This window comes from Oncorhynchus masou, chromosome 26 (genome assembly GCF_036934945.1).
Source record: "Oncorhynchus masou masou isolate Uvic2021 chromosome 26, UVic_Omas_1.1, whole genome shotgun sequence".
In the NCBI taxonomy this organism is placed as follows: Eukaryota; Metazoa; Chordata; class Actinopteri; order Salmoniformes; family Salmonidae; genus Oncorhynchus; species Oncorhynchus masou.
This window is the reverse complement of record NC_088237.1, coordinates 4225646-4251127: the sequence shown is the minus strand read 5'-3', so window position 1 is coordinate 4251127 and position 25482 is coordinate 4225646. Positions and strand designations below refer to the sequence as shown.

General features: G+C 42.9%; 1 protein-coding gene across 1 annotated transcript in view; it reads left to right on the top strand.

The window, feature by feature from the left end:
- Positions 1–9258, top strand: part of cfap54 (cilia and flagella associated protein 54) — a 126473-nt gene extending 117215 nt beyond the window's left edge. The window contains exons 66-67 of the mRNA XM_064938156.1: positions 7697–7780; positions 8392–9258. Of these exons, the coding sequence (XP_064794228.1) occupies positions 7697–7780; positions 8392–8511 (204 nt within the window). The 3' untranslated portion in view covers positions 8512–9258. The remainder of the gene's footprint in view (positions 1–7696; positions 7781–8391) is intronic.
- The last annotated feature ends 16224 nt before the right edge of the window (positions 9259–25482 follow it).

The following is a 25482-nucleotide window of genomic DNA, read 5'->3' as shown; positions in this document are numbered from 1 at the left end:
CTCCCTCAAAACATGAGACATTTGTGGCATTGTGTTGCGTGACAAAACTGCACATTTTAAAGTGTCCTTTTATTGTCCCCAGCACAAGGTGCATCTGTGTAATGATCATGCTGTTTAATCAGCTTCTTGATATATCACACCTGTCAAGTGGATGGATTATCTTGGCAAAGGATAAATGCTCACTAACAGGGATGTAAACACGTGTGCACATTTTAGAGAGATACTGAAAGCTTTTTTTTGTGTGTATGGAAAATTTCAGGGATCTTTTATTTCAGCTTATGAAACATGGGACCAACAATTTACATGTTGAGTTTATATTTTTGTTCAGTGTAGAAAATAACTCAAGTAAAAGTTAGTCACCCAGTAAATTACTACTTGAGTGAAAGTAATCGTTTTGAATGTACAGTGGTCGAAAAAGTTCTCAATTGTCATACTTGAGTAAAAGGTCAAAAGTAAATATTACAGTGCATTCGGAAAGTAATCGGACCCTTTGACTTTGCCCACATTTTGATGTGTCACAGCCTTTCGTCATCAATCTACACACAATAGCCCATAATGACAAAGCAAAAACTGGTTTTTAGAAATATAAAAAAATCTGAAATATCTAATTTACATAAGTATTCAGACCCTTACTCAGTGCTTTGTTGAAGCACCTTTGGCAGCGATTACAGCCTCTACTCTTCTTGGGTATGATGCCACAAGCTTCGCACACCTGTATTTGGGGAGTTTCTCCCATTTTTCTCTGCATTCTTTCAAGCTCTGTCAGGTTGGATGGAGAGCATTGCTGCACAACTATTTTCAGGTCTCTTCAGAGATTTTCGATCGAGTTCAAGTCTGGGCTCTGGCTGGGCAACATTCAAATACTTGACCTGAAGCCACTCCTGCGTTGTCTTGGCTGTGTGCTTAGGGTTGTTGTCCTGTTGGAAGGTGAAACTTTGCCCCAGACTGAGGTCCTGAGCACTCTGGAGCAGGTTTTCATCAAGGATCTCTCTGTACTTTGTTCCTTTCATCTTTCCCTCGATCCTGACTCGTCTCCCAGTCCCTGCCGCTGAAAAACATCCCCACAGCATGATGCTGCCACCACCGTGTTTCACCGTAGGGATGGTGCCAGGTTTCCTCCAGATGTGATGCTTGGCATTCAGTCCAAAAAGTTCAATCTGAGTTTCATCAGACCAGAGAATCTGGTTTCTCATGGTCTGAGAGTCATTTAGGTGCCTTTTGCAAACCCCAAGTGGGCTGTCATGTGCCTTTTTCTGAGGAGTGGCTTCATTCTTGCCACTCTACCATAAAGCCCTGATTGGTGGAGTGCTGCAGAGATGGTTGTCCTACTGGAAGGTTCTCTCACCTCCACGGAGGAACTCTGGAGCTCTGTCAGTGACCATCGGGCCCTTGGTCACCTCCCTGACCAAAGTCCTTCTCCCCCGATTGCGCAGTTTGGCTGGGCAGCCGGCTCTAGGAAGAGTCTTGGTGGTTCCAAACTTCTTCCATTTAAGAATGATGGAGGCCACTGTGTTCTTGGGAACCCTCAATCCTGCTGAAATATTTTGGTGCCCATCCCCAGATCTGTGCCTCGACACAATCCTGTCTCAGAGTGCTACCGACAATTCCTTCGACCACATGGTTTTCGTTTTTGCTCTGTTGTTACACTGTCAACTGTTGGACCTTCTATAGACAAGTGTGTGCCTTTCCAAATCATGTTCAATCAATAGAATTTACCACAGGTGGACTCCAATCAAGTTGTAGAAATATCTGAAGGATGATCAAAGGAAAGAGGATGCACCTGAGCTCAATTTCTAGTCTCATAGCAAAGGGTCTGAATACTTACAGTTGAAGTTGGACGTTTACATACACCTTAGCCAAATACATTAACTCTGTTTTTAACAATTCCTGACATTTAAGAATTCCCTGTTTTAGGTCAGTTAGGATCACCACTTTATTTTAAGAATGTGAAATGTCAGAATAATAGTAGAGTGATTTTATTTCAGCTTTTTATTTATTTTGTCACATTCTCAATGGGTCAGAAGTTTACATACACTTAATTAGTGTTTGGTGGCATTGCCTTTAAATTGTTTAACTTGGGTCAAACGTTTCGGGTAGCCTTCCACAAGCTTCCGACAATAAGTTGGGTGAATTTTGGCCCATTCCTCCTGACAGAGCTGGTGTAACTGAGTCAGGTTTGTAGGCTTCTCTGCTCGCACACGCTTTTTCAGTTCTGCCCACAAATTTTCTATAGGATTGAGTTCAGGGCTTTGTGATGGCCACTCCAATACCTTGACTTTGTTGTCCTTAAGCCATTTTTCCACAACTTTGGAAGTATTGGGGTCATCGTCCATTTGGAAGACCCATTTGCGACCAAGCTTTAATTTCCTGACTGATGTCTTGAGATGTTGCTTCAATATATCCACATACTTTTCCTCCCTCATGATACCATCTATTTTCTGAAGTGCACCAGTCCCTCCAGCAGCAAAGCACCCCCAGAACATGATGCTGCCACCCCCTTGCTTCACGGTTGGGCAGGTATTCTTCGGCTTGCAAGCCTCCAACTTTTTCTCCAAACATAACGATGGTCATTATGGCAGTTCTATTTTTGTCTCATCAGGACAGAGAACATTTCTCCAAAAAGTACGATCTTTGTCCCCATGTGTGGTTGCAAACCGTAGTCTGGATTTTTTTATGGTGGTTTTGGAGCAGTGGCTTCTTCCTTGCTGAGTGGTCTTTCAGGTTATGTCAATATAGGAGTCGTTTTACTGTGGATATAGATACTTTTGTAGCTGTTTCCTCCAGTATCTTCACAAGGTCCTTTGCTGTTGTTCTGGGATCGATTTGCACTTTTCGCACCAAAGTACATTCATCTCTAGGAGACAGAATGCGTCTCCTTCCTGAGCAGAATGATGGCTGCGTGGACCCATGGTGTTTGTACTTGCGAGTTATTGTTTGTACAGATGTATGTGGTACCTTCAGGCGTTTTGAATTTGCTCCCAAGGTTGAACCAGACTTGTGAAGGTCTACAATTTTTTAAATCTGAGTTCTTGGCTGATTTCTTTTGATTTTCCCATGATGACAAGCAAAGAGGTACTGAGTTTGAAGGTAGGCCTTGAAATACAGCCACAGGTGCACCTCCAATTGACTCAAATTATGTCAATTAGCCTATCAGAAGCTTCTAAAGCCATGACATCGTTTTCTGGAATTTTCCAAGCTGTTTCAAGGCACAGTCAACTGAGTTAATGTAAACTTCTGACCCACTGGAATTTGTGATACAGTGAAATAATCTGTCTGCAAACAATTACTTAAAATTACTTGTGTCATGCACAAAGTAGATGTCCTAACCGACAAAACTATAGTTTGTTAACAAGAAATTTGTGGAGTGGTTGAATAACGAGTTTTAATGACTCCAACCTAAGTGTATGTAAATAAGGTATTTCTGTTTTTATTTTTAACACATTTTCTAAAATGTCTAAACCTGTTTTCGCTTCGTCATTATGGGGTATTGTGTGTTTGTGTGTGGATTGATGGGGTGGGGACTATATAATCCATTTAGGAATAAGGCTGTAACGTAACAAAAAGTTGTGGAAGAAGTTGAGGGTTCTGAATACTTTCCGAATGCACTGTATATTTTGTGCGTGAAGGCTCTCCAGAACAGTTTTTTTTAATGGTTTATATGTACTTTCCTAACACTAAAATTTGCCTAATAAATCTAAAAGAGTATTTTTAATCTACCAATTGGTGTTAAAACTATATTTGGATTGATTTCTTTCAGGGATCCCTATTTTCTGAACCTGTTCTCACAATGTATTCACGTCTGTTGACAAATTTCGAATTAAAGGTACACCATATTTAAAGGAATGGTTTAAGATAAATACACTGAAAACACTATTTAATGAAATCTCCACAAGAAAATCTGTTGGCCAGCAATGGGAGGGTTTTCAGCAGTTGAATGACATTTATTCAGTGTGCGCAAGGGAACCACGCCTGCAAAGCCTGTTACTTACCTTCAGAAGGTAAGTCTTAATACCAACTGCTGAGAAGTGCGTAAGAAAGGCATCAATTCCTAAATTGGAATCAGGCACAATATGCATAATATTTTTACAATTTGTCATGCATGTGAACTCAAGATAGTGTATTTTTATTGGTACATTGCTGACATCATCATTCCCTGTATATACAAATGTAAAACCATCAGTAGTCTAGCCCCCCTTGAGTTTCTTGAAAGAGCAGCCAAGGAAGTGAGAGAAGGTAAGACTTGGTTCGAGCAGCAGCAAGGGATGAACAAATGTACTGAATAAAACTAAAGAGCTACATTGACAAAAAATAAAAAGTAGATGAACCTGTGCTCAAGAAAGGCTATGATCGAGTAGCAGAGGACCACAGGGTCTGATGACATGGAGTCTGAGCTTGATAAAGAGAGGCTGTGACATAGTAGCAGAGGAATTGAAGGTCTTGTCTGATGACATTGAGTATGAGTTTGCTAAACATACCAAGAATCTTGCAGACCAGTTTCATGGGCTTAGTAACCTCAAATGCAGAGAACTTGCCTATGAATTGGCACATCGAAACAACATCCCTGTCCCAGACAACTGGTGAAGAAATAGAAGAGCAGGTAAGTGCTATTGAACAGAGAGATCTATATCTGAATGTAGGCATGCATTTAATATATAAAATATACCACACCACCATTCCATGAATTAAACTCAACTTCCTTTTTCTGGGACTTAATTATTTCAAGTCATTCAAGAAACTGCAACATCTATCATGTCGGACACCGGAGGCAAAATAATTGGCAAGGGCCCACTGCGTTCAATAAACACAAAAGTGATTGTGTTGAATTGTGTTTGTGAATTAAAGTTGTACAACGGGTGCCGTCTAATCCTGTATGCTGATTAGTTAAAACCGCATTCCAGCTGGCATCTATTCCACAAGTTAGCACCTGCTAAAACAATTTACTCTGTTCCATCTCACTGCGCAATCAACTGTCTCATCAGCCCAGCCAGACAATTTATAAGCTTACTCTCCACTGTAAAGAGCATATAAATATTCTCTCATTTTTTTTAGACTAGCAATTGGTTTTCAATAGAGGAGATTTGTATAAACCTTGCTGTCTGTTTCAATATTGAAATTCGATCTCCAGTTGTCCTGTAGTAATGAATGTGCAGGGGTCGGGACTCTGGTAAGACAGGGAGGAATCGGCATCATTTTCATGGATATATAAAGAAATGTCCACAGAAAATAGGTCAAACGAAGCTAAATGCAGCTAGTTTGCAGTCTTTCCTTTTTCAGTTTGAAGTGATTGTGTTAGCCGTGTTGTTGGCTAGCTCCTCTGAACAACAATGTCCTGACAAGAGAGCACATTTTCTATGCCAGGTATCATTAGCTCATTGTTATAGATGTATCCAAATAAATGTCACTCAAAACAGCTTAAACAAATGCAAATGCAGCTACTTTGTTGTTATTCTGCCTGCACTGTTTGACGTGACTCTAAATTATCCGTAGTTGGCTAACTAGCAAGCAAGGGATAAGAACGTTGCCAGCCAGTATGGCAATAGAACATTGAGAATGAACGATTGGGTCACATCCATAGATACAAAACAAAAAGACTTGACGACTGGGTCACTTTTCTGGCAGCCGAACTGATAAAACGAACGATCAGCTGGCTTGGATAGCAACCCTCGATTTCTGTATGTCACGCCCTGACCTTAGAGAGCCTTTTAATGTCTCTATTTGGTTTGGTCAGGGGGTGATTTGGGGTGGGCATTTTATATGTTTTGTTTCCTATGATTTTGTGTTTTTATGTTTTGGCAGGGTATGGTTCTCAATCAGGGACAGCTGTCTATCGTTGTCTCTGATTGGGAACCATACTCAGGTAGCCCTTTTTCCCTCCTTTCGTTGTGGGTAGTTAACTTTGTTTGTGGCACTAATACCCTGTAAGCGTCACGGTTGTTTTTCGTTTGTTGTTTTGTTGGTGACATTTTGAAATAAGGAAAATGTACGCTCACAACGCTGCACCTTGGTCTTCTTCCAGCAACGGCCGTGACAGAACTACCCACCACCAAAGGACCAAGCAGTGTGGTCAGGAGGAGAGGACACAATGGAAACCTGAGAGGCAGCCCCAAAATAAATAAATACATTTTGGGGTGGGGGTAGATGACGTGGGCGTCGGTGCTGAGGGGTGAGTCCAAGACCGAGAAGGAATTTTTGGACCTTTTGAGCGAGGAGTGGTTGGCAGTAGAGAGGGACGAAAGAGTTTGGAGGGGTTGGAGTCTGGAGCAAGACAGTCGCTTTGAGGAGCGTGTGACCCTTCAGGCACCATGCTTTGCAGTTACACGTACTGTGTTGCCGGTACGCATCCACAGCCCAGTGCGTCCTGTGCCAGCGCCCCGCAGTTGCCGGGCTAGGGTGAGCATCCAGCCAGGATGGGTTGTGCCAGCTCTGCGCTCCAGACCTCCGGTCCGTCTCCACGGCCCAGTATATCCTGTGCCAGCTCCACGCACCCGGTCTCCTGTACGTCTCCCCAGCCCGGTAAGCCCTTTGCCAGCTCTAGGCACCCGGCCTCCAGTGGCAATCCATGGCATGAAGCCTCCAGTGATGATCCGTGACACGAAGCCTCCAGTGATGATCCGTGACACGAAGCCTCCAGTGATGATCCGTGACACGAAGCCTCCAGTGATGATCCGTGACACGAAGCCTCCAGTGATGATCCATGGCACGAAGCCTCCAGTTATGATCCATGGCACGAAGCCTCCAGTGATGATCCATGGCACGAAGCCTCCAGTGATGATCCATGGCACGAAGCCTCCAGTGATGATCCATGGCACGAAGCCTCCAGTGATGATCCATGGCACGAAGCCTCCAGTGATGATCCATGGCACGAAGCCTCCAGTGAAGATCCATGGCACAAAGCCTCCAGGGATGTTCCATGGCACGAAGCCTCCAGGGATGATCCATGGCAAGAAGCCTCCAGGGATGATCCATGGCAAGAAGCCTCCAGGGATGATCCATGGCAAGAAGCCTCCAGGGATGATCCATGGCACGAAGCCTTCAGGGATGGCCTCCAGTCCATAGCCTCCAGCGAGGTTGCCCAGTCCGGGACCCTAGTGAGGTTGCCCAGTCCGGGGCCCGCAGCGAGGGTGCCCAGTCCGGGAACCGCAGCGAGGGTGCCCACACCAGAGGTGCCACCAAAGTGGGGTGAGCCAGTAAGTGGACCGGGGTCTGCGTCCCGCACCTGAGCCGCCACTGCAGATAGATGCCCACCCAGACTCTCCCCTATAGGTTCAAGTCTTGCGGCCGGAGTCTGCACCTTTGGGGGGGGGGGGGTAGCAGCAACCCGATTTGTGTATGTCACGCCCTGACCTTAGACCTTTTTATGTCTCTATTTGGTTTGTTCAGGGTGTGATTTGGGGTGCGCATTCTATGTTTTGTTTTCTATGTTTCTGTGTTTTGGCAGGGTATGGTTCTCAATCAGGGACAGCTGTCTATCATTGTCTCTGATTGGGAACCATACTTAGTAACCCTTTTTCCTTTCTTTCGTTGTGGGTAATTAACTTTGTTTGTGGCACTAATGCCCTGTAAGCTTCACCCCACTCTAGCGCTCACTTTTGTTCCGTCACCTCCCCATTTACAAATTAAGCACTGGTCAAACGTGCATGTAATTGAATCTACCTGTAAATGAGTACATGTTTTGTGTGTTGGTTGGTTGTTTCAGATGCTACAGGAGCAGACTAGGTGCTGCTGTGCTGCTATAAAGGACTTACTGCAGCCTGGTTCAGAGGCAGCTGTTCTCACTGAGGTAGGCTAAACACACCACACACTGATTCAACACCCCCCAAAGTTCACATACCAGGGTTAACTTGTTTAGTGGAAATTACCACTAAGGACTCAAAGTCAAAGTTAAATGAACAGATCTTTATTATCACGGCCAGAGAGGTTACAACAAGCTTCATAATCAAAGTACAAGTCTGTAAAAAGCTCTGAAGGGATGCTCTCCCTTAGCACTTTTTATACTCATGCACAAACTAGGTGTCTCTGCTCTCATGGTGCAATAGGCTGATCATGACCTTACACACGTAGTTTCTAGGTGTTGGGCCAAAGTAACAATGTGTTCCCTTGTTTCTGTCCTATCAGTCCTCTCCCTGAGAGCAGTCCCAGAACATCCTAACACAATAATCAGGAAACAACACACTACATGTCGTCACACATTTACAGAGGACACTAAACATGTCCATTACACTTACACAAACCTAAGTTTTGCTGTACTGTTGATGTTTTACTATGGCTTGAATGTGTGAAACATTTGATCTTATGCCTCTTCCATTACATTTTTGTTACCCGTTTACCCTGTTAAGGTTGTTAGACTTGCAGATATTACTTGAGAAATGATTCCCTCCCTCTGCTTGCCAGGTTCCGTTTGAGGCCAGCCTACATAGTCTGTGTGATCTGGAGCGCTGCTTCAACCCAGCCAGTGGAGCCATTGTGGAGGGAAACACACTGATAACATGGCTCATCTCCCTGCTCGTCTGACACCCTATCCGGTCTATGGACCGGCACAGCACCATAGAAAAAGACAAACCCAATGACAGGAATCAAATGGCCAAGACCAAAGATAGCATATTGCACCTACCTAGCAAAGTGACTTCACCAGACCCTTTCACTCTGAAATAAATGAGCATAGATAAAGATGATTTTTGCAAAAATGAAATTCAAGCGCTTTTCATTTCTTATTCTTTATTAATGTATATGATTAAGCTCACAAATCAAATGTATATGAAAGGCTCATGTGTTGTCATAAAATACAAATTGGACCTCTTAGAACAGCAGTGGTAATGTTTCCCATGACTCCGGTTTCCCCAACTGGCGGGCTGAATTTGGCTCGCATATGGTTTTATTTAGCCCCGCAAGTTTTCTGAGCAAAAAAAAAAAGCTTTTTTAAAAATACATGTTTTAGATTGGTGGACATAAAAGGCTGTAAAAACACCAGAAATCAGTTCCAAGTGATTTTAATTAAAGAAATCTGTTCAAGTATTCTCATATGTAATAGAGGGACGTAATCGTAAGCTTGGTTTGAAATTATTATGTTTTAGTCAAGCATATCCGTTTGGGCTTCTTGCAGTCAATTTGCAGTCTACAAATTATTTGTAATTATGTTCCGGCCCCCCGACCATCGTCTCAAGTAAATAAATCCGCTTGTTGCTCAATATAGTTGATTATCCCTGCTATAACTCCTCTGATTAAAGGTCCCAAATAAAAATTGCCTTTGAATAACCAAAACATGACCCATAATATTTTTTACACTATTAAGATGCTCAGTATTGAATGAAGAAACTGCACATTTTCTTTCATCTCTAACTATCAGGAAGCCTGAATGAACAGGTTGAGTGGGCGGGGAGCTTATATTCATGAGCTCGCCTTGACTGACAGTTGGAAGCATGCCATAAGTATTTGATACATCAGAAAAGCAGAACTTAATATTTGGTACAGAAACCTTTGTTTGCAATTACAGAGATCATACGTTTCCTGTAGTTCTTGCACACACTGCAGCAGGGATTTTGGCCCACTCCTCCATACAGACCTTCTCCAGATCCTTCAGGTTTCAGGGCTTTCGCTGGGTAATACGGACTTTCAGCTCCCTCCAAAGATTTTCTTTTGGGTTCAGGTCTGGAGACTGGCTAGGCCACTCCAGGACCTTGAGATGCTTCTTACGGAGCCACTCCTTAGTTGCCCTGGCTGTGAGTCTGGAAGACCCAGACACGACCCATCTTCAATGCTCTTACTGAGGCCAAGATGTTGTTGGCCAAGATCTCGCGATACATGGCCCCATCCATCCTCCCCTCAATACGGTGCAGTCGTCCTGTCCCCTTTGCAGAAAAGCATCCCCAAAGAATGATGTTTCCACCTCCATGCTTCACGGTTGGGATGGTGTTCTTGGGGTTGTACTCATCCTTCTTCTTCCTCCAAACATGGCGAGTGGAGTTTAGACCAAAAAGCTCTATTTTTGTCTCATCAGACCACATGCCCTTCTCCAATTCCTCCTCTGGATCATCCAGATGGTCATTGGCAAACTTCAGACGGGCCTGGACATGCGCTGACTTGAGCAGGGGAACCTTGCGTGCGCTGCAAGATTTTAATCCATGACGGCGTAGTGTGTTACTAATGGTTTCCTTTGAGACTGGTCCCAGCTCTCTTCAGGTCCTGCCATGTAGTTCTGGGCTGATCCCTCACCTTCCTCATGATCATTGATGCCCCACGAGGTGAGATCTTGCATGGAGCCCCAGACCGAGGGTGATTGACCGTCATCTTGAACTTCTTCCATTTTCTAATAATTGCTTCAACAGTTATTGCCTTCTCACCAAGCTGCTTGCCTATTGTCCTGTAGCCCATCCCAGCCTTGTGCAGGTCTACAATTTTACCCCTGATGTCCTTACACAGCTCTCTGTTCTTGGCCATTGTGGAGAGGTTGGAGTCTGTTTGATTGAGTGTGTGGACAGGTGTCTTTTATACAGGTAACGAGTTAATACAGGTAATGAGTGGAGAACACGAGGGCTTCTTAAAGAAAAACTAACAGGTCTGTGAGAGCCGGAATTCTTACTGGTTGGTAGGTGATCAAATACTTATGTCATGCAATAAAATGCAAATGAATTACTTAAAAATCATACAATGTGATTTTCTGGATTTTTGTTTTAGATTCCGTCTCTCATAGTTGAAGTGCACCTATGATAAAATTTACAGACCTCTACATGCTTTGTAGGTAGGAAACACTGCCGATTTTGCAGGTTATCAAATACTTGTTCTCGCCACTATATATTGGAGCCATATGCCCAATATAGGCACCCCGCCACCCTCCAGTTTGCAGGACCCCATAGACTTGTGATATTTGTACACTCATCTCCCGTCCAAATACATTTTTTGTAAATAATAATAATTTACAAAATGTGATATAAACTCAGCAAAAAAAGAAACGTCCCTTTTTCAGGACCCTGTCTTTCAAATATAAAAACTTCACAGTTCTTTATTGTGAAGGGTTTAAACACTTTCCCATGCTTGTTCAATGAACCATAAACAATTCATGAACATGCACCTGTAGAACGGTCATTAAGACACTAACAGCTTACAGACGGTAGGCAATTAAGGTCACAGTTCTGAAAATGTAGAACACTAAAGAGGCCTTTCTACTGATGCTAATAAACAGTAAAAGAAAGATGCCCAGGGTTCTTGCTCATCTGCGTGAACGTGCCATAGGCATGCTGCAAGGAGGCATGAGGACTGCAGATGTGGCCAGGGCAATAAATTGCAATGTCCGTACTGTGAGACGCCTAAGACAGCGCAACAGGGAAACAAGACGGACAGCTGATCGTCCTCACAGTGGCAGACACCAGGAACGCACAATCCCTCCATCAGTGCTCAGATTGTCTGCAATAGGTTGAGAGAGGCTGGACTGAGGGCTTGTAGGCCTGTTGTAAGGCAGGTCCTCACCAGACATCACCGGCAACAACGTCGCCTATGTGCACAAACCCACCGTCGCTGGACCAGACAAGACTGTCAAAAAGTGCTCTTCACTGACGAGTACTGAGTCTGAATATGCAATTTAAAAATAGAAAAAATGTCAATGTTAGTATTTGGAATGTATGTGCCTGTTATTCTATTTTAAATTAATAACTATGCCTTACAGTATATTGGGTCTGTCTTCACAGGCTTCACAGCATAGCCCCCCTTTGGCCTGTCTTTACAGGCTTCACAGCATATCCCCCCTTTGGCCTGTCTTTACAGGCTTCACAGCATATCCCCCCTTTGGCCTGTCTTTACAGGCTTCACAGCTTATCCCCCCTTTGGTCTGTCTTTACAGTTTTTACAGCATATCCCCCTTTTGTCTTGGGAAAGCTGATTTTGTATCACAGCATTCCTGCTGCGGTGGTTGCCTGGGAAGATGTGCAGACAGGGTAGATGTTGAATTTTCTAAAATGTCTATCATTACAGCTTGATGATAGTGGATAGAAGAAAGGAGATGGAATGTGAAAGAGTAACAGAGGAAAATTCAAAGGCATTTCAACGTCATAGCTTTAGCCGGTGGTAACTTGTGGAACAGACACCGGCTGGAATGTGGTTTCAACTAATCAGCGTCCAGCATTCGACCCACCTGTTGTATAATTACCAGTATCGTTCTGCCATGCTCTGTGTTACGGATACAGGTATCCTGTGGGTGTGTGTGTGTGTGTGTATGTATCCTTTGTTCTTTTCTCTCCTTCTCGCCTCACAGGTAAAAATCATCAGTCACCAATCAATCATCAATCAGAAGACACACCTCCTCCTGTTTCCTACCCAATCACAGTTCCTTTCCCTTGGTTTAAAAACCCTGTCAGTTGTTTGCTCTAGAGCTCAATCTCTCTGTAAATGCCATATGTTTGTAGATTGCTCTGTTTCACCCTCTCCTAATATGTCTCGCTAATGCTCTTTATGTATTGAGCTCTCTTTTGTTTGAGCACCTCCATATCACTTTGTTTTTGGTTATGGCTTTATTGTTTTTGGTTATGGTGTTTGTTTGTTTGCTGGTGGGAAAAGGGGGAACCAAGACAAGTCGCCCATGGGCATACACTACCCGTAGGTAAACTTTGTTAAAAACACTAGTTAGAACTGAGCCGACCACCCACTGTATTTTTGGTTAGTTAGCTGTTGTTGAAATAGGCTAGTCTAGCTTAGGGGTGTTTTTGAATACTTATTATTTCTTTCCTTGGGTCCAACTCAGCCCCCTTTCCTGCTCCCCCCCCCGTGGTTATTTCGTTCTCACTTTTACTTTTTCACTATTATAATTTGCATGAGTTATGTTACGGGTCTCGTTACCATCTCCCCTAGACTGTCGGGGCCAAAAGGGATTCGGACACTCTGCTTGAGCTAACTAACGGTTTTCTAAACAAAGCTGTATGATGTGCACATGTGATGACGGTTTTAAGGTGTCACATATTTAAATGAGTTAGCATCTTATAATCATAGCTAACATTGATGTGTAAAATGTCCGGCATTACATGACGTTGCGTAATGTGGATGAGTTCATTGGCTGACATAATTGCAAGAGATCTGAAAATTCTCAGATGGCGACAGAAGAGGACTATTGGGACAGACACAGAAAGGTGGGTTCCTGTGGAAGAATGGGGGTGGAAGAGAATGAGGAAAGCAGAGGGTGGAGATGGCGATGGGGTGTTGAAGAGATTGATGTCAAGGGCAAACAGTGAGCCATGCGCCAGACCGTTCTGGAGGTGAAATGAAAGCGAATGAGGGTGAGAAGTTAGGTGGAAGGTGTGGTGAAGTGCTCAAGCCTTAGCCTGGCATTGGTGGACATTATTTTTTTTTAAGGATCTGGTCCAGTATGAGTGAACTTTAGGGAGAAAGTAGATCCTTGCCTTTTGGTGGATCCATTTGTGGTTTCAGGATGGGTGGGGAAGGAGTTGGGTTCAGTTGAATCAGTGAAGGTAACCTGCAGTGGAATTGTTTGTTTCTTCTGTCCAGAGGGAGCGGGTGCTCCAACTTGTGTCCAAGATCTGTTTCTTGCTTCACACTTAGGAATAGGGCATCATTGAAAGGAATAATATCTGGGGTAGCAATACGTGTGGAGGTGGAGCAATTGAAGATTCCTGGTATTTGTGACGCCTGCCTTTTGGTGTGGCGCAGACCCGGTAGTGAGCGTGGTGAAACAGAGGAGTCACTGTCAGAGTTTTTACCCGACAGTCATGTTAGGATATATCAGGTATCCTGTTAGAGCTTTTGTACCGAATCCACTGCTCTGTTTCAGGTGCAACTTTATGGTCATGTTACAGCAGTGTGGAGGAGGGAGATGCCAAGATTTGGGAAGTGTACCGGAGGGCATGGGACAGAGGATTGTGTCGTTTCGGTGGATAGAATTGTGTTTCAACTGTAGGGGGTGCTCATGTTGCTGGGGATCAGAGGTGTCCGGTGTGAGAGAGTCAGGTTGAGGTGGCCAGAGGCAGAAGGTGTTGTATGCTGAGGCATTGAAGAATGTCGAGATGTATGGGTCAAGGGTGATAGATCTGGAGGGGATCCCTGTGAGTAGTAGATCTGTGCCAGCACAGAGGGATAGGCCAACGAGTGATATATGCTTCAGTAAGATTGGATTCTTAGCGTTCATAGCAATGGTTATAAATTGTACGGCAGAAATGGAGCGTAAATCACAGAAAATAGATGTGTTGGTGGCAGCTGCAGAAAAGTATTTGGATATACGAGATTTGACTTCAGAGTTACAGGGTGTGTTGAGTGGTGGTGTCCTGTTCTTTTAGGTCATTGGCATGGTGTAGGAGCAGATAGGGCCAAAGTAGTGGAATTTCGGTAGTGGGTTTTTAATGAGTGTATTGTTAGTTGGTAGGTTTAAAAAAAAAATGTTTAGCTATTTTCTACATTGTAGAATAATAGTGAAGAAATTAAAACTATAAAATAACACATATCGAATCATAAAGTAACCACAAATCAAAATAGATTTTAGATTCTTCAAAGTAGCCACCTTTTGCCTTGATGACAGCTTTGCACACTCTTGGCATTCTCTCAACCAGCTTCATGTTGAATGCATTTTAATCAACAGGTGTGCCTTGTTAAGTTATGGAATTTTTTTCCTTAATGTGTTTGAGCCAATCAGTTGTGTTGTGACACAGTAGGGGTGCTATACAGAAGATTGCCCTATTCGGTAAAAGACCAAGTCCATATTATGGCAAGAACAGCTCAAATAAGCAAAGAGAAACGACAGTCCATCATTACTTTAAGACAAGAAGGTCACTCAATATGGAACATTTCAAGAACTTTGAAAGTTTCTTCAAGTGCAGTCGCAAAAACTTTCAAGCCACAAGAAAGGAAGACCCAGACTTACCACTGCTGCACAGGATAAGTTCATTAAAGTTACCCGCCTCAGAAATTGCAATCCAAATAAATGCTTCACAGAGTTCAAGTAACAGACACATCTCAACATCAACTGTTCAGAGGAGACTGTGAATCAGGCCTTCATGGTTGAATTGCTGCAAAGAAACCACTACTTAAGGGCATCATTAATAAGAAGAGACTTGCTTGGGCCAAGAAACACGAGCAATAGACATTAGACCTTTGAAATATTTGGTTCCAACCGCCATGTCTTTGTGAGACGCAGAGTCGGTGAACGGTGATTCTGCAGCGATACGCCATCCCATCTGGTTTGCGTTTAGTGGGACTATAATTTGTTTTTCAACAGGACAATGACCCAACACACCTCCAGGCTGTGTAAGGGCTATTTTAGCAAGAAAGAGAGTGATGGAGTGCTGCATTAGATGACCTGTCTTCCACAATCACCCGACCTCAACCCAATTGAGATGGTTTGGGATGAGTTGGACCGCAGAGTGAAGGAAAAGCAGCCAACAAGTGCTCAGCATATGTGGGAACTCCAAGACTGTTGGAAAAGCATTCCAGGTGAAGCTTGTTGAGAGAATGCTAAGAGTGTGCAAAGCTGTCATCAAGGCAAAGGGTGGCTACTTTGAAAAATCTAAAATATAGTTTGATGTGTCGTGACTGGCTCAGGTTCCAATGGATCACGGTTTTACAGAGATATCTCTTCCTCCCGCAGAGAGGCTAAGAGTGGTCTGTAACATGCAATAAATGGACTTCGGGACATTATATTTCATCAGCCAAAATGGTGGTAACAATGATAGATGGAATATAAAAATGAATGTCGATTTTGTGAAGTCATTAAAAGTTAAAAGACAACCTTATAATGAAAACATTGTAGCTTGAAGAGTAACTAGCTATGCCCCAGGGAACCCAGAGAGCATGTTATAAAGACGGGAACACCCCTTTTTACCCTGGGGTATAAAACATGTGAGTTAATAATTTTCATACCAGACTAAGTTGACTGCTCGCTGCAGCCGAGATCTACGATTAGTTGTGACCCCGAAACGCAACACGAGGAAGAGAACAAAAGAACCTCTTAACAATCAATGCTACGATTGAGTACTGTATCTAAAAAGGTGAATTCAAGAAGGACCAACTGGTTATTCTCCTCAAGTCATTGATTGTCTACACAGCCCTCCTACCCAAGCTGGGAGCGTTGACATGGCTGATTTAGTCTCCTAAGAAGACCACTCTCACAGAACGAGTTCAAGGAAACAGACAACCATTATAAAGGATATTGTGAAATCGTGTGGACAATCAGAGACTTCCACCCAGTAATGAAGGAGACACGGCCATCGAAAGAACGGTGTCAGCAAAACCTATCCCACTAAGCTGAACTCAGTCCATGAAGAGATGGCCCAACCCGTACATACATACGTTATAATTCTGACCTATAAGAGCGGCCGTTCGGGGCAAGGTGTTCGGGCTAAACTAAGCAAAGTTTACAAATATCCAAGTGTGCTTTTCTCTCTTGCACTTTCTCTCTCTTTCTTTAAATCTCCATCTTGTGTAACACGTGTCAAACGTGAATATACGAAACAGTCCTGTGTGGTAACAAACACTGACATGGAAGACAAACACCCATAACTCAAAAGTGAAACCAGGCTACCTAAGTATGATTCTCAATCAGGGACAATGACTGACAGCTGCCTCTGATTAAGAGCCATACTAGGCCGAACACAGAAATCCCAAATTATAGAAAAACGAACATAGACAACCCACCCAACTCACACCCTAACCATACTAAAACAAAGACATAACAAAGGAACTAAGGTCAGAATGTGACAATATTCTGATATTCTTTGAGGTGATACTGGAATTGGTAACTCATTAAACAAACCTTTCCTGTGGTGCCTCGGGTTACTGGGTTAATGGTTACATGATTAACGTACTCACATAATTATAAACATAGTTAATTATTCGATAAATAGCATGTCATCACATTAACGATAACAACATCATGACAGATGTGTTTAAACCTTTTTGTGTTACTACATGATTCCATGTATTATTTCATAGTTTTGATGTCTTCACTATTATTCTACAATGTAGAAATTTAGCTTGTAAGTAAATAAATAATCAAGTCAATTTATAGTTGTGTCCTAACTTTTGACTGTTACTGTAAGTATTCAGCCTCTTTGCTATGAGGCACAGATCTGGGGAAGGGTACCAAAACATTTCTGCAATATTGAAGGTGGCCTCCGTTATTCTTAAATGGAAGATGTTTGGAACCATCAAGACTCTTCCTAGAGCTGTCTGTCCGGCCAAACTGAGGAATAGGGGAGAAGGGCCTGATGGTCACTCTGACAGAGCTCTAGAGTTCCTCTGTGGAGATGGGAGTACCTTCCAGAAGGACAACCATCTCTGCAACACTCCACCAAACAGACCTTTATGGTAGAGTGGCCAGACGGATGCCACTCCTCAGTAAAAGGCATATGACAGCCTGCTTGGAGTTTGCCAAAAGGCACCTAAAGACTCACAGACCATGAGAAACAAGATTCTCTGGTCTGATGAAACCAAGATTGAACTATTTGTCCTGAATGCCAAGCGTCACATCTGGAGGAAACCTGGCACCATCCCTACGGTGAAGCATGGTCGTGGCAGCATCATGCTGTATGACGTTTTCCAGCGGCAGGGACTGTGAGACTAGTCAGAATCAAGGGAAAGATGAACGGAGCGAAGTACAGAGACATCCTTGATGAAAACCTGCTCCAGAGCACTCAGGACCTCAGACTGGGGTAAAGGTTCACCTTCCAACAGGACAACGACTATAAGCACACAGCCAAGACTTTGCAGGAGTGGCTTCGGGACAAGTCTCTAAATGTCCTTGATTGGCCAAGCCAAAGCCCAGACGTGAGCCCGACTGGACATTTCTGGAGAGACCTGAAAATAGCTGTGCAGCAAAGCTCCCCATCCAAACTGACAGAGCTTGAGATGATCTACAGAGAATGGGAGAAACTCCCCAAATATAGGTGAGCCAAGCTTGTAGCGTCATACCCAAGAAGAATTGTTGTTGTAATCGCTGCCAAAGGTGCTTCAATAAAGTACTGAGTAAAGGGTCTGAATACTTTAATAAATTAGCTAAAATGTTGTTGTTTTTTAACAGTTTTTGTTTTGTCGTTATGGGGTATTGTGTGTAATTGATGAGGGGGGAAACATGTAATACATTTTTGAAGTAGCCTAATCAGATTGAAAGATTGCGACTGGTTGTGTTTATGCCACATATAAAAGGTATTTAGGCTATATTGAAGCGTTAGGTTCTAGGTGCACGAGGAATAGCCGCTTGAATTGTAAAGAATGCAGAGTATGTGTTAAGCTTTCCTCAATAACTAGGCCTGCAGGGGGGCATATGTGACCACATTACAACAGGACGACTTGGCAGAATGATGATCTGCAACAGACAACGCATTTAGTATCAATTGTAAAAATACAGCCAGACTGGTCTGCTGCTGTGCCTTTCTAGACCTCATAAGCTGTCGAGAGTAGATCCACATCTGAACCAAATTGAATGAAACGGCAAATCACAGGCCTTTTGATTGATCAATAGGTGAGATTTGAGCTGTGTATCTCATGTCTTCACTGTTCTTTCATGCGCAATGATGCACCTGGCCTCTCCGCTGCCTATCAGCTTTTACTATTCTTTCTTGTCGATTCATATAAAAAATGTATTTAGCTTTGACTGTTTTTATGTGTGGTATGATTGCTAGTTAGCCTATTGCAGATCTGGAGAAACAATCCACATAGAGGGCAGGATAGTCCATTGAACTGATAGACTATACTGACCTGTGGTATCGTAGAAAATCACATACATATACAGTGGGGCAAAAAAGTATTTTGTCAGCCACCAATTGTGCAAGTTCTCCCACTTAAAAAGATGAGAGAGGCCTGTAATTTTCATCATAGGTACACTTCAACTATGACAGACAAAATGAGAATAAAAAATCCAGAAAATCACATTGTAGGATTTTTTATGAATTTATTTGCAAATTATGGTGGAAAATAAGTATTTGGTCAATAACAAAAAGTTTCTCTCAATACTTTGTTATATACCCTTTGTTGGCAATGACAGAGGTCAAACGTTTTCTGTAAGTCTTCACAAGGTTTTCACACACTGTTTGCTGGTATTTTGGCCCAGTCCTCCATGCAGATCTCCTCTAGAGCAGTGACGTTTTGGGGCTGTTGCTGGGCAACACGGACTTTCAACTCCCTCCAAAGATTTTCTATGGGGTTGAGATCTGGAGACTGGCTAGGCCACTCTAAAACCTTGAAATGCTTCTTACTAAGCCACTCCTTCGTTGCCCGGGCGGTGTGTTTGGGATCATTGTCATGCTGAAAGACCCAGCCACGTTTCATCTTCAATGCCCTTGCTGATGGAAGGAGGTTTTCACTCAAAATCTCACGATACATGGCCCCATTCATTCTTTCCTTTACACGGATCAGTCGTCCTGGTCCCTTTGCAGAAAAACAGCCCCAAAGCATGATGTTTCCACCCCCATGCTTCACAGTAGGTATGGTGTTCTTCGGATGCAACTCAGCATTCTTTGTCCTCCAAACACGACGAGTTGAGATTTTACCAAAAAGTTCTACTTTGGTTTCATCTGACCATATGACCATATGACATTCTCCCAATCTTCTTCTGGATCATTTCTGGTGTCCTTTGACAGCTCTTTGGTCTTGGCCATAGTGGAGTTTGGAGTGTGACTGTTTGAGGTTGTGGACAGGTGTCTTTAACAAGTTCAAACAGGTGCCATTAATACAGGTAACGAGTGGAGGACAGAGGAGCCTCTTAAAGAAGTTACAGGTGTGTGAGAGCCAGAAATCTTGCTTGTTTGTAGATGACCAAATACTTATTTTTCACCATAATTTGCAAATAAATTCATTAAAATCCTACAATGTGATTTTCTGGATTTTTTTTCTCATTTTGTCTGTCATAGTTGAAGTGTACCTATGATGAAAATTACAGGCCTCTCTCATGTTTTTAAGTGGGAGAACTTGCACAATTGGTGGCTGACTAAATACATTTTTGCCCCACTGTACATGTAAACGTGGCTGAAAAGTGACTGGTAGCAGGAATAGATAAATACTTATGTTTATATACTAATGATAATATACAGTTTATACATGTAAACAGGGGTAATAGTGACCAGTAGCAGGATAAATAGGTAAGTACTAATGGCAATCAATATTCAGTGGACAACAGTGTCATGGAGTAATACATCGAATCAATAATAATTTAAAGCAGCAGCGTAGGTTGTGTCAGTGAGTACAGACCTGTGGATGAGCATAGAGTCAATGTGGATTGTCTGTGGGAGAGGGAGAGCAGTAGTTGTTAGCCATTTACAGTCTTATGGCCAAAAGCTGTTTAGAAATCTGTCTGAGCCTTGATGCACCGGTACTGCCTGCCGGATGATAGCATGAAGAACAGTCCATGTTTCAAGTGGCTGGAGTCTTTGGTAATTTGTCGGGTCTTTCTCAGACACCGCCTGGCATCTACTCTTTTGTTTTTACCCTGAGGCTAGTGGCTAGCTCGCCCCCAGTGATGCGCTGGACCGTCCGCACTACCCTCTATACGGCCTTCCACTCACGGGCGATGCAGTTGCCATACCAGACTGTGATACAACCAATCAGGATGCTCTCAATGGTACAGCTGTAAGAATTCCTGAGGATCTGAGGGGCCATGCCAAATCGTTTCAGCCTCCTGAGGGAGAAGAGGTGTTGCTGTGCCTTCTTCACGACAGTTCTGGTGTGAGAGGTCCATGTTAAGTCCCCAGTGATGTGGACACAGAGGAACTTGAAGCTCTTGACCCTCTCCACTGCGTCCCCGTCGATGTGAATAGGTGTGTTCACTTCCCAACTCTTTGGTCTTGCTGACGTTGAGGTTGTTGTCCTGGCACCATTGCTAGTTCTCTGACTTCCTCCCTTGTAGGCTGTCTCATCGCCATTGGTGTTCAGGCCTACCACCTACCAGTACCGTGTCGTCAGCAAACTTGTCTGGGTGCATAGTCGTGCGTAAAAAGGGAGTACAGGAGGGGGCTGAGCACACACCCCTGGGGGCCCCACGTGCTGAGGGACATTGTGGCGAAGATGTTGTTGCATTCTCTCACCACCTGTGGTCGGCCTGTCAGGAAGTCCAGGATCCAGTTGCAGAGGCCGTGTGTCATGTTCTCCCCAATATTAAAGCAAGTAAAATGGTCCCACCAAATAAAAACTTGAGTCACTTCCCTCTCCCCCACTCTGGTCTCACTCTCAGTTGTAACATTGAGCTGTAAGTGCAGTACGTGTGGATACAATGTTGAAATCAGAGCTTCAGATTCAGCTATAAGAATCAGTCTTCTTGTTTGATAGTACATCTGTATTGCGCTACACACCCAATGAAACAAGAAGGTTCCCTCCTGTCTCAGCCTCCAGTATTTATGCTGCATTAGTTTATGTGTCGGGGGGCTGGGGTCAGTTTGTTATATCTGGAGTACTTTTCCTGTCCAATTCGGCGTCCTGTGTGAATCTAAGTGTGCGTTCTCTAATTCTCTCCTTCTCTCTCTCTTTCTCTCTCTCGGAGGACCTGAGCCCTAGGACCATGCCCCAGGACTACCTGACATGATGACTCCTTGCTGTCCCCAGTCCACCTGGCCGTGCTGCTGCTCCAGTTTCAACTGTTCTGCCTTATTATTATTCGACCATGCTGGTCATTTATGAACATTTGAACATCTTGGCCATGTTCTGTTATAATCTCCACCTGGCACAGCCAGAAGAGGACTGGCCACCCCACATAGCCTGGTTCCTCTCTAGGTTTCTTCCTAGGTTATGGCCTTTCTAGGGAGTTTTTCCTAACCACCGTGCTTCTACACCTGCATTGCTTGCTGTTTGGGGTTTTAGGCTGGGTTTCTGTACAGCACTTTGAGATATCAGCTGATGTACAAAGGGCTATATAAATAAATTTGATTTGATTTGTGGTAAACAGTCTGAAATCAGAGGTTAATCTAATACAGTGGTGTTGTGAGCTCCAAAGTCAATCCAGCAGATGAGGCTTCACGTGAGTTGAACCCCTCCGATGACCCTGAGGTAAAGAAAGACATCCCAGTGATTTTGAATTATTAAAAGGATAATACCTAAACATATTCTTGGATTCCTCTATTTTATTGGATCGTATGTGTGTAAAGGACATCACACTTAGCGAGTTTGACTTCATCCCAATTCGGCCAATACCTAGCACGAACTCTGGACCTCTGCCTTGCTTGCACACGTGACCGCCCACCTGAAGAGTCTTACCAGTCTGCACCATGCAAACAAGCTAGCTATTTGCTGGTGCAAGTTGGGACACTTCAGGCTGAGGAGTAAGTTTCACACATCCCCATGTACTACACACATTGGAATTATCCCCAGGACACTGGTAAGTGGCATCAATAACTTTTCTGGTATTTGCCACTTCATTACCAATGTCTGATCAAATAAAGCTCCTCAAAGGTACATTATGTACTACCATTAAATCGCAGCGATGTTGTTCAGACGCTTTCCCATGTTGGTAGGGGTATTCTAAATAGTAATTTTGTGCCTGCTAATTTAATTTCCATTTGTATGGTAGCTCTGTTAGCTCCCTTAACCTGTTGAAACTCCCCATCCCGGATCCGGGATCGTGACTAAAGCCTCAGGCTCATTAGCATAACGCAACGTTAACGATTTCTGAAAATCGCAAATAAAATGAAAATAATGCGTCTGCTCTCAAGCTTAGCCTTTTCTTAACAACACTGTCATCTCAGATTTTCAAAATATGCTTTTGAACCATAGAAATTGACTAATTTGTGTAAGAGTATGCAAAGCTAGCATAGCATTTTGAGTAGCATTTAGCACGCAACATTTTCACAAAAACCAGATAACCAAATAAATAAAATCATTTACCTTTGAAGAGCTTCGGATGTTTTCAATGAGGAGACTCTCAGTTACATACCAAATGCGCAGTTTTTCCTGAAAGCGTCTGTGTGTAGGAGAAATCGTTCCGTTTTCTACATCGCATCTGGCTACCGAAACGAACCAAAAATTCAGTCACCTACAACGTCAAACTTTTTCCGAATGAACTACATAATATCGACCGAAACATGGCAAACGTTGTTTGGAATCAATCCTTAAGGTGTTTTTTCACATATCTCTTCATTGATATATCGTTCGTGGAAGCTTGCTTTCCTCTCTGAATCCCATGGAAAAATACTGGCAGCTGACTTCTGCGCACCAATTTCGGCGCAGGACACCGGGCGGACACCTGGTAAATGTGGTCTCTTATGGTCAATCTTCCAATGATCTGCCTACAAATACGTCACAATGCTGCAGACACCTTGGGGAAACGACAGAAAGGGCAGACTTACTCCTCTCGCATTCACAGCCATATAAGGAGACAATGGAAAACAGAGCCTCAAAAATCCTGCTCATTTCCTGGATGCCGTCTCATCTTGGTTTTGCCTGAAGCTCACGTTCTAGGGCACGCACAGAAAATATCTTGGTAGTTCTGGACACGTCAGAGTGTTTTCTTTCGAAAGCTACCAATTATATGCATAGTCAAGCATCTTTTTGTGACAAAATATCTTGTTTAAAACGGGAACGTTTTTCATCCAAATGCTATTATTTAGCCACCTATGCTATTAAAAGTTTTAGATCAAGCTATAGTTCTGCTACATGTGCTCATAAGCATAGAAGTATTGTCAATGGTAATCTTGTACACATTTACCTGAATTCTACTCTTAGCTCTGCAACTAATCCAACCAGGAAGACTTTTGTGGCTCGCTCAACAGTTCTATTGACTCGTGTCACCACGAATCCGCCTGCTGTTTTCAAATCTAGCAGGGCTTGGAGTGTTACATATCAACTGGACTTTCGGGATGTCTGAGTGCATGACACTAGGCCAGAGGTTTGGGTTATCTCAGAGACATGGCCGAATTATTTGATTATGGATCAAAACAATTACAGACTAGAACATTTTCAGAGATGATAGAATTAAAAAAGGGGGGTCTATTTATGTAAGATCTTCTCTTAGCATCTCTGTCCCTAATAAGCTGTTGGTTCTTAAAGTGCCCATAAGCCAAAATATGCATGTTTATTGCTGCGGTCTACCACCTGGCTGAGGCTGTTGATATTATTTATGATTAGTTAAAACCCTTTCTGGTATCTGACCTGGTTCTGTTAGATCTACATTTTGATTTGCTTACACATGCCACAGATCAGTTTAAGAATCCCTGTCTTGAGTTCAATTTGACAGCTGATAATGAAACCCACTCGGATTAATGTAAAAATAAGTATTTGGCCAGTAGTGTTTTGCAAATTATATCAGTAACCACTGCCCTACAGCTTGCATAACAGATACACAATTGAAGAACTCTGACCATTGTATAATTGTGAAGAGAAATTCTTTAAAAAATCTCACCCAAGGCTTCCTTCATGAGTTATTTTCTACTGGCTTGCATGTAACAGAACTCTCCCACCAAATTCTACTACATCCCACAATTTGAGAATTACACATACTCCAAAATAGGACTGTTGTTCAAACGGTCAGTGGAGAAGCCAGCTACGACCCGGTCCGTTTGTTTCATGTTTGACCTCATGAAAGACAATACAGCCACATTACCCTAACTCTGTTTATACAGGTTCCCAGTTGTGAGGCTTGCATCTAATTTTTGTATAAAAATTAATGAGTAAAGATGAAACTATTTGCAAAATGATGCAATGTGATGTTAACCTTTAAAATGAACTAAGTCAGTAGCCACACCCAAGTGAATAGACATTGGTTGGAAATTATGAACCAACCCCTTTTCCACTTAAATAAAAGCCTCCGTGACAAACAGTCACCTCAGTTCCAAATACCGTGAGGACTTATCCTAACTTTTAAAAAGAGCCAAGTCTAATTTCAACTCTACAGGCCAGAAAACATGAGAGCTTGCACCATGCGTGAAATGGTATGAACTATTGATCACTCAAGAAGTTTACAGACTGCAGCTGGAAAGATAGCAAATCTAGTAAGAACATTGACCGACACAGAAAACCACCATCTCACTCGACGACGACCCAGATGATTCTACAAAGGCGACCTCAACTGGGCAAACCAGAGCATCACACCACCAGCTCAATGTTATGTATTGTTCAATTAGTTAGTAAGTCAATAATTGAGCCAGTTTGTATATTTAAAAAAAAAGAGAACAATGTGTTTGTGCAGATAACCAAGAATTTTACGACGTTCAGATGAGACTGATAGAAGGTAAAGAATAATTAATGATCGACTGCTATTGATATAAAAGATCTTCAGATCTTTAAGAGTGGATCCAGGAGATAGCATCTCTATATAAACTAATGCTTCCGCGGTGCCCCAGGTTATTGACGAGTTAACTGTTGCATGGTTTATTTCAATCACGTAATCAAACGTTAGGTAATCAATTTGATAAAATAGCTTGTCATCACATTAAAGAAGTCAGAGACACGACACTTCCTACAAATATCTTGGCATCTGTCTTGATGACAAGCTGTCATTTAAAAAACATGTCACGAGCTGGTTTTTGAAGTGAAAAAAATATTTTAAGAAACAAAGCATGTCTGACTTCCATTAATAGT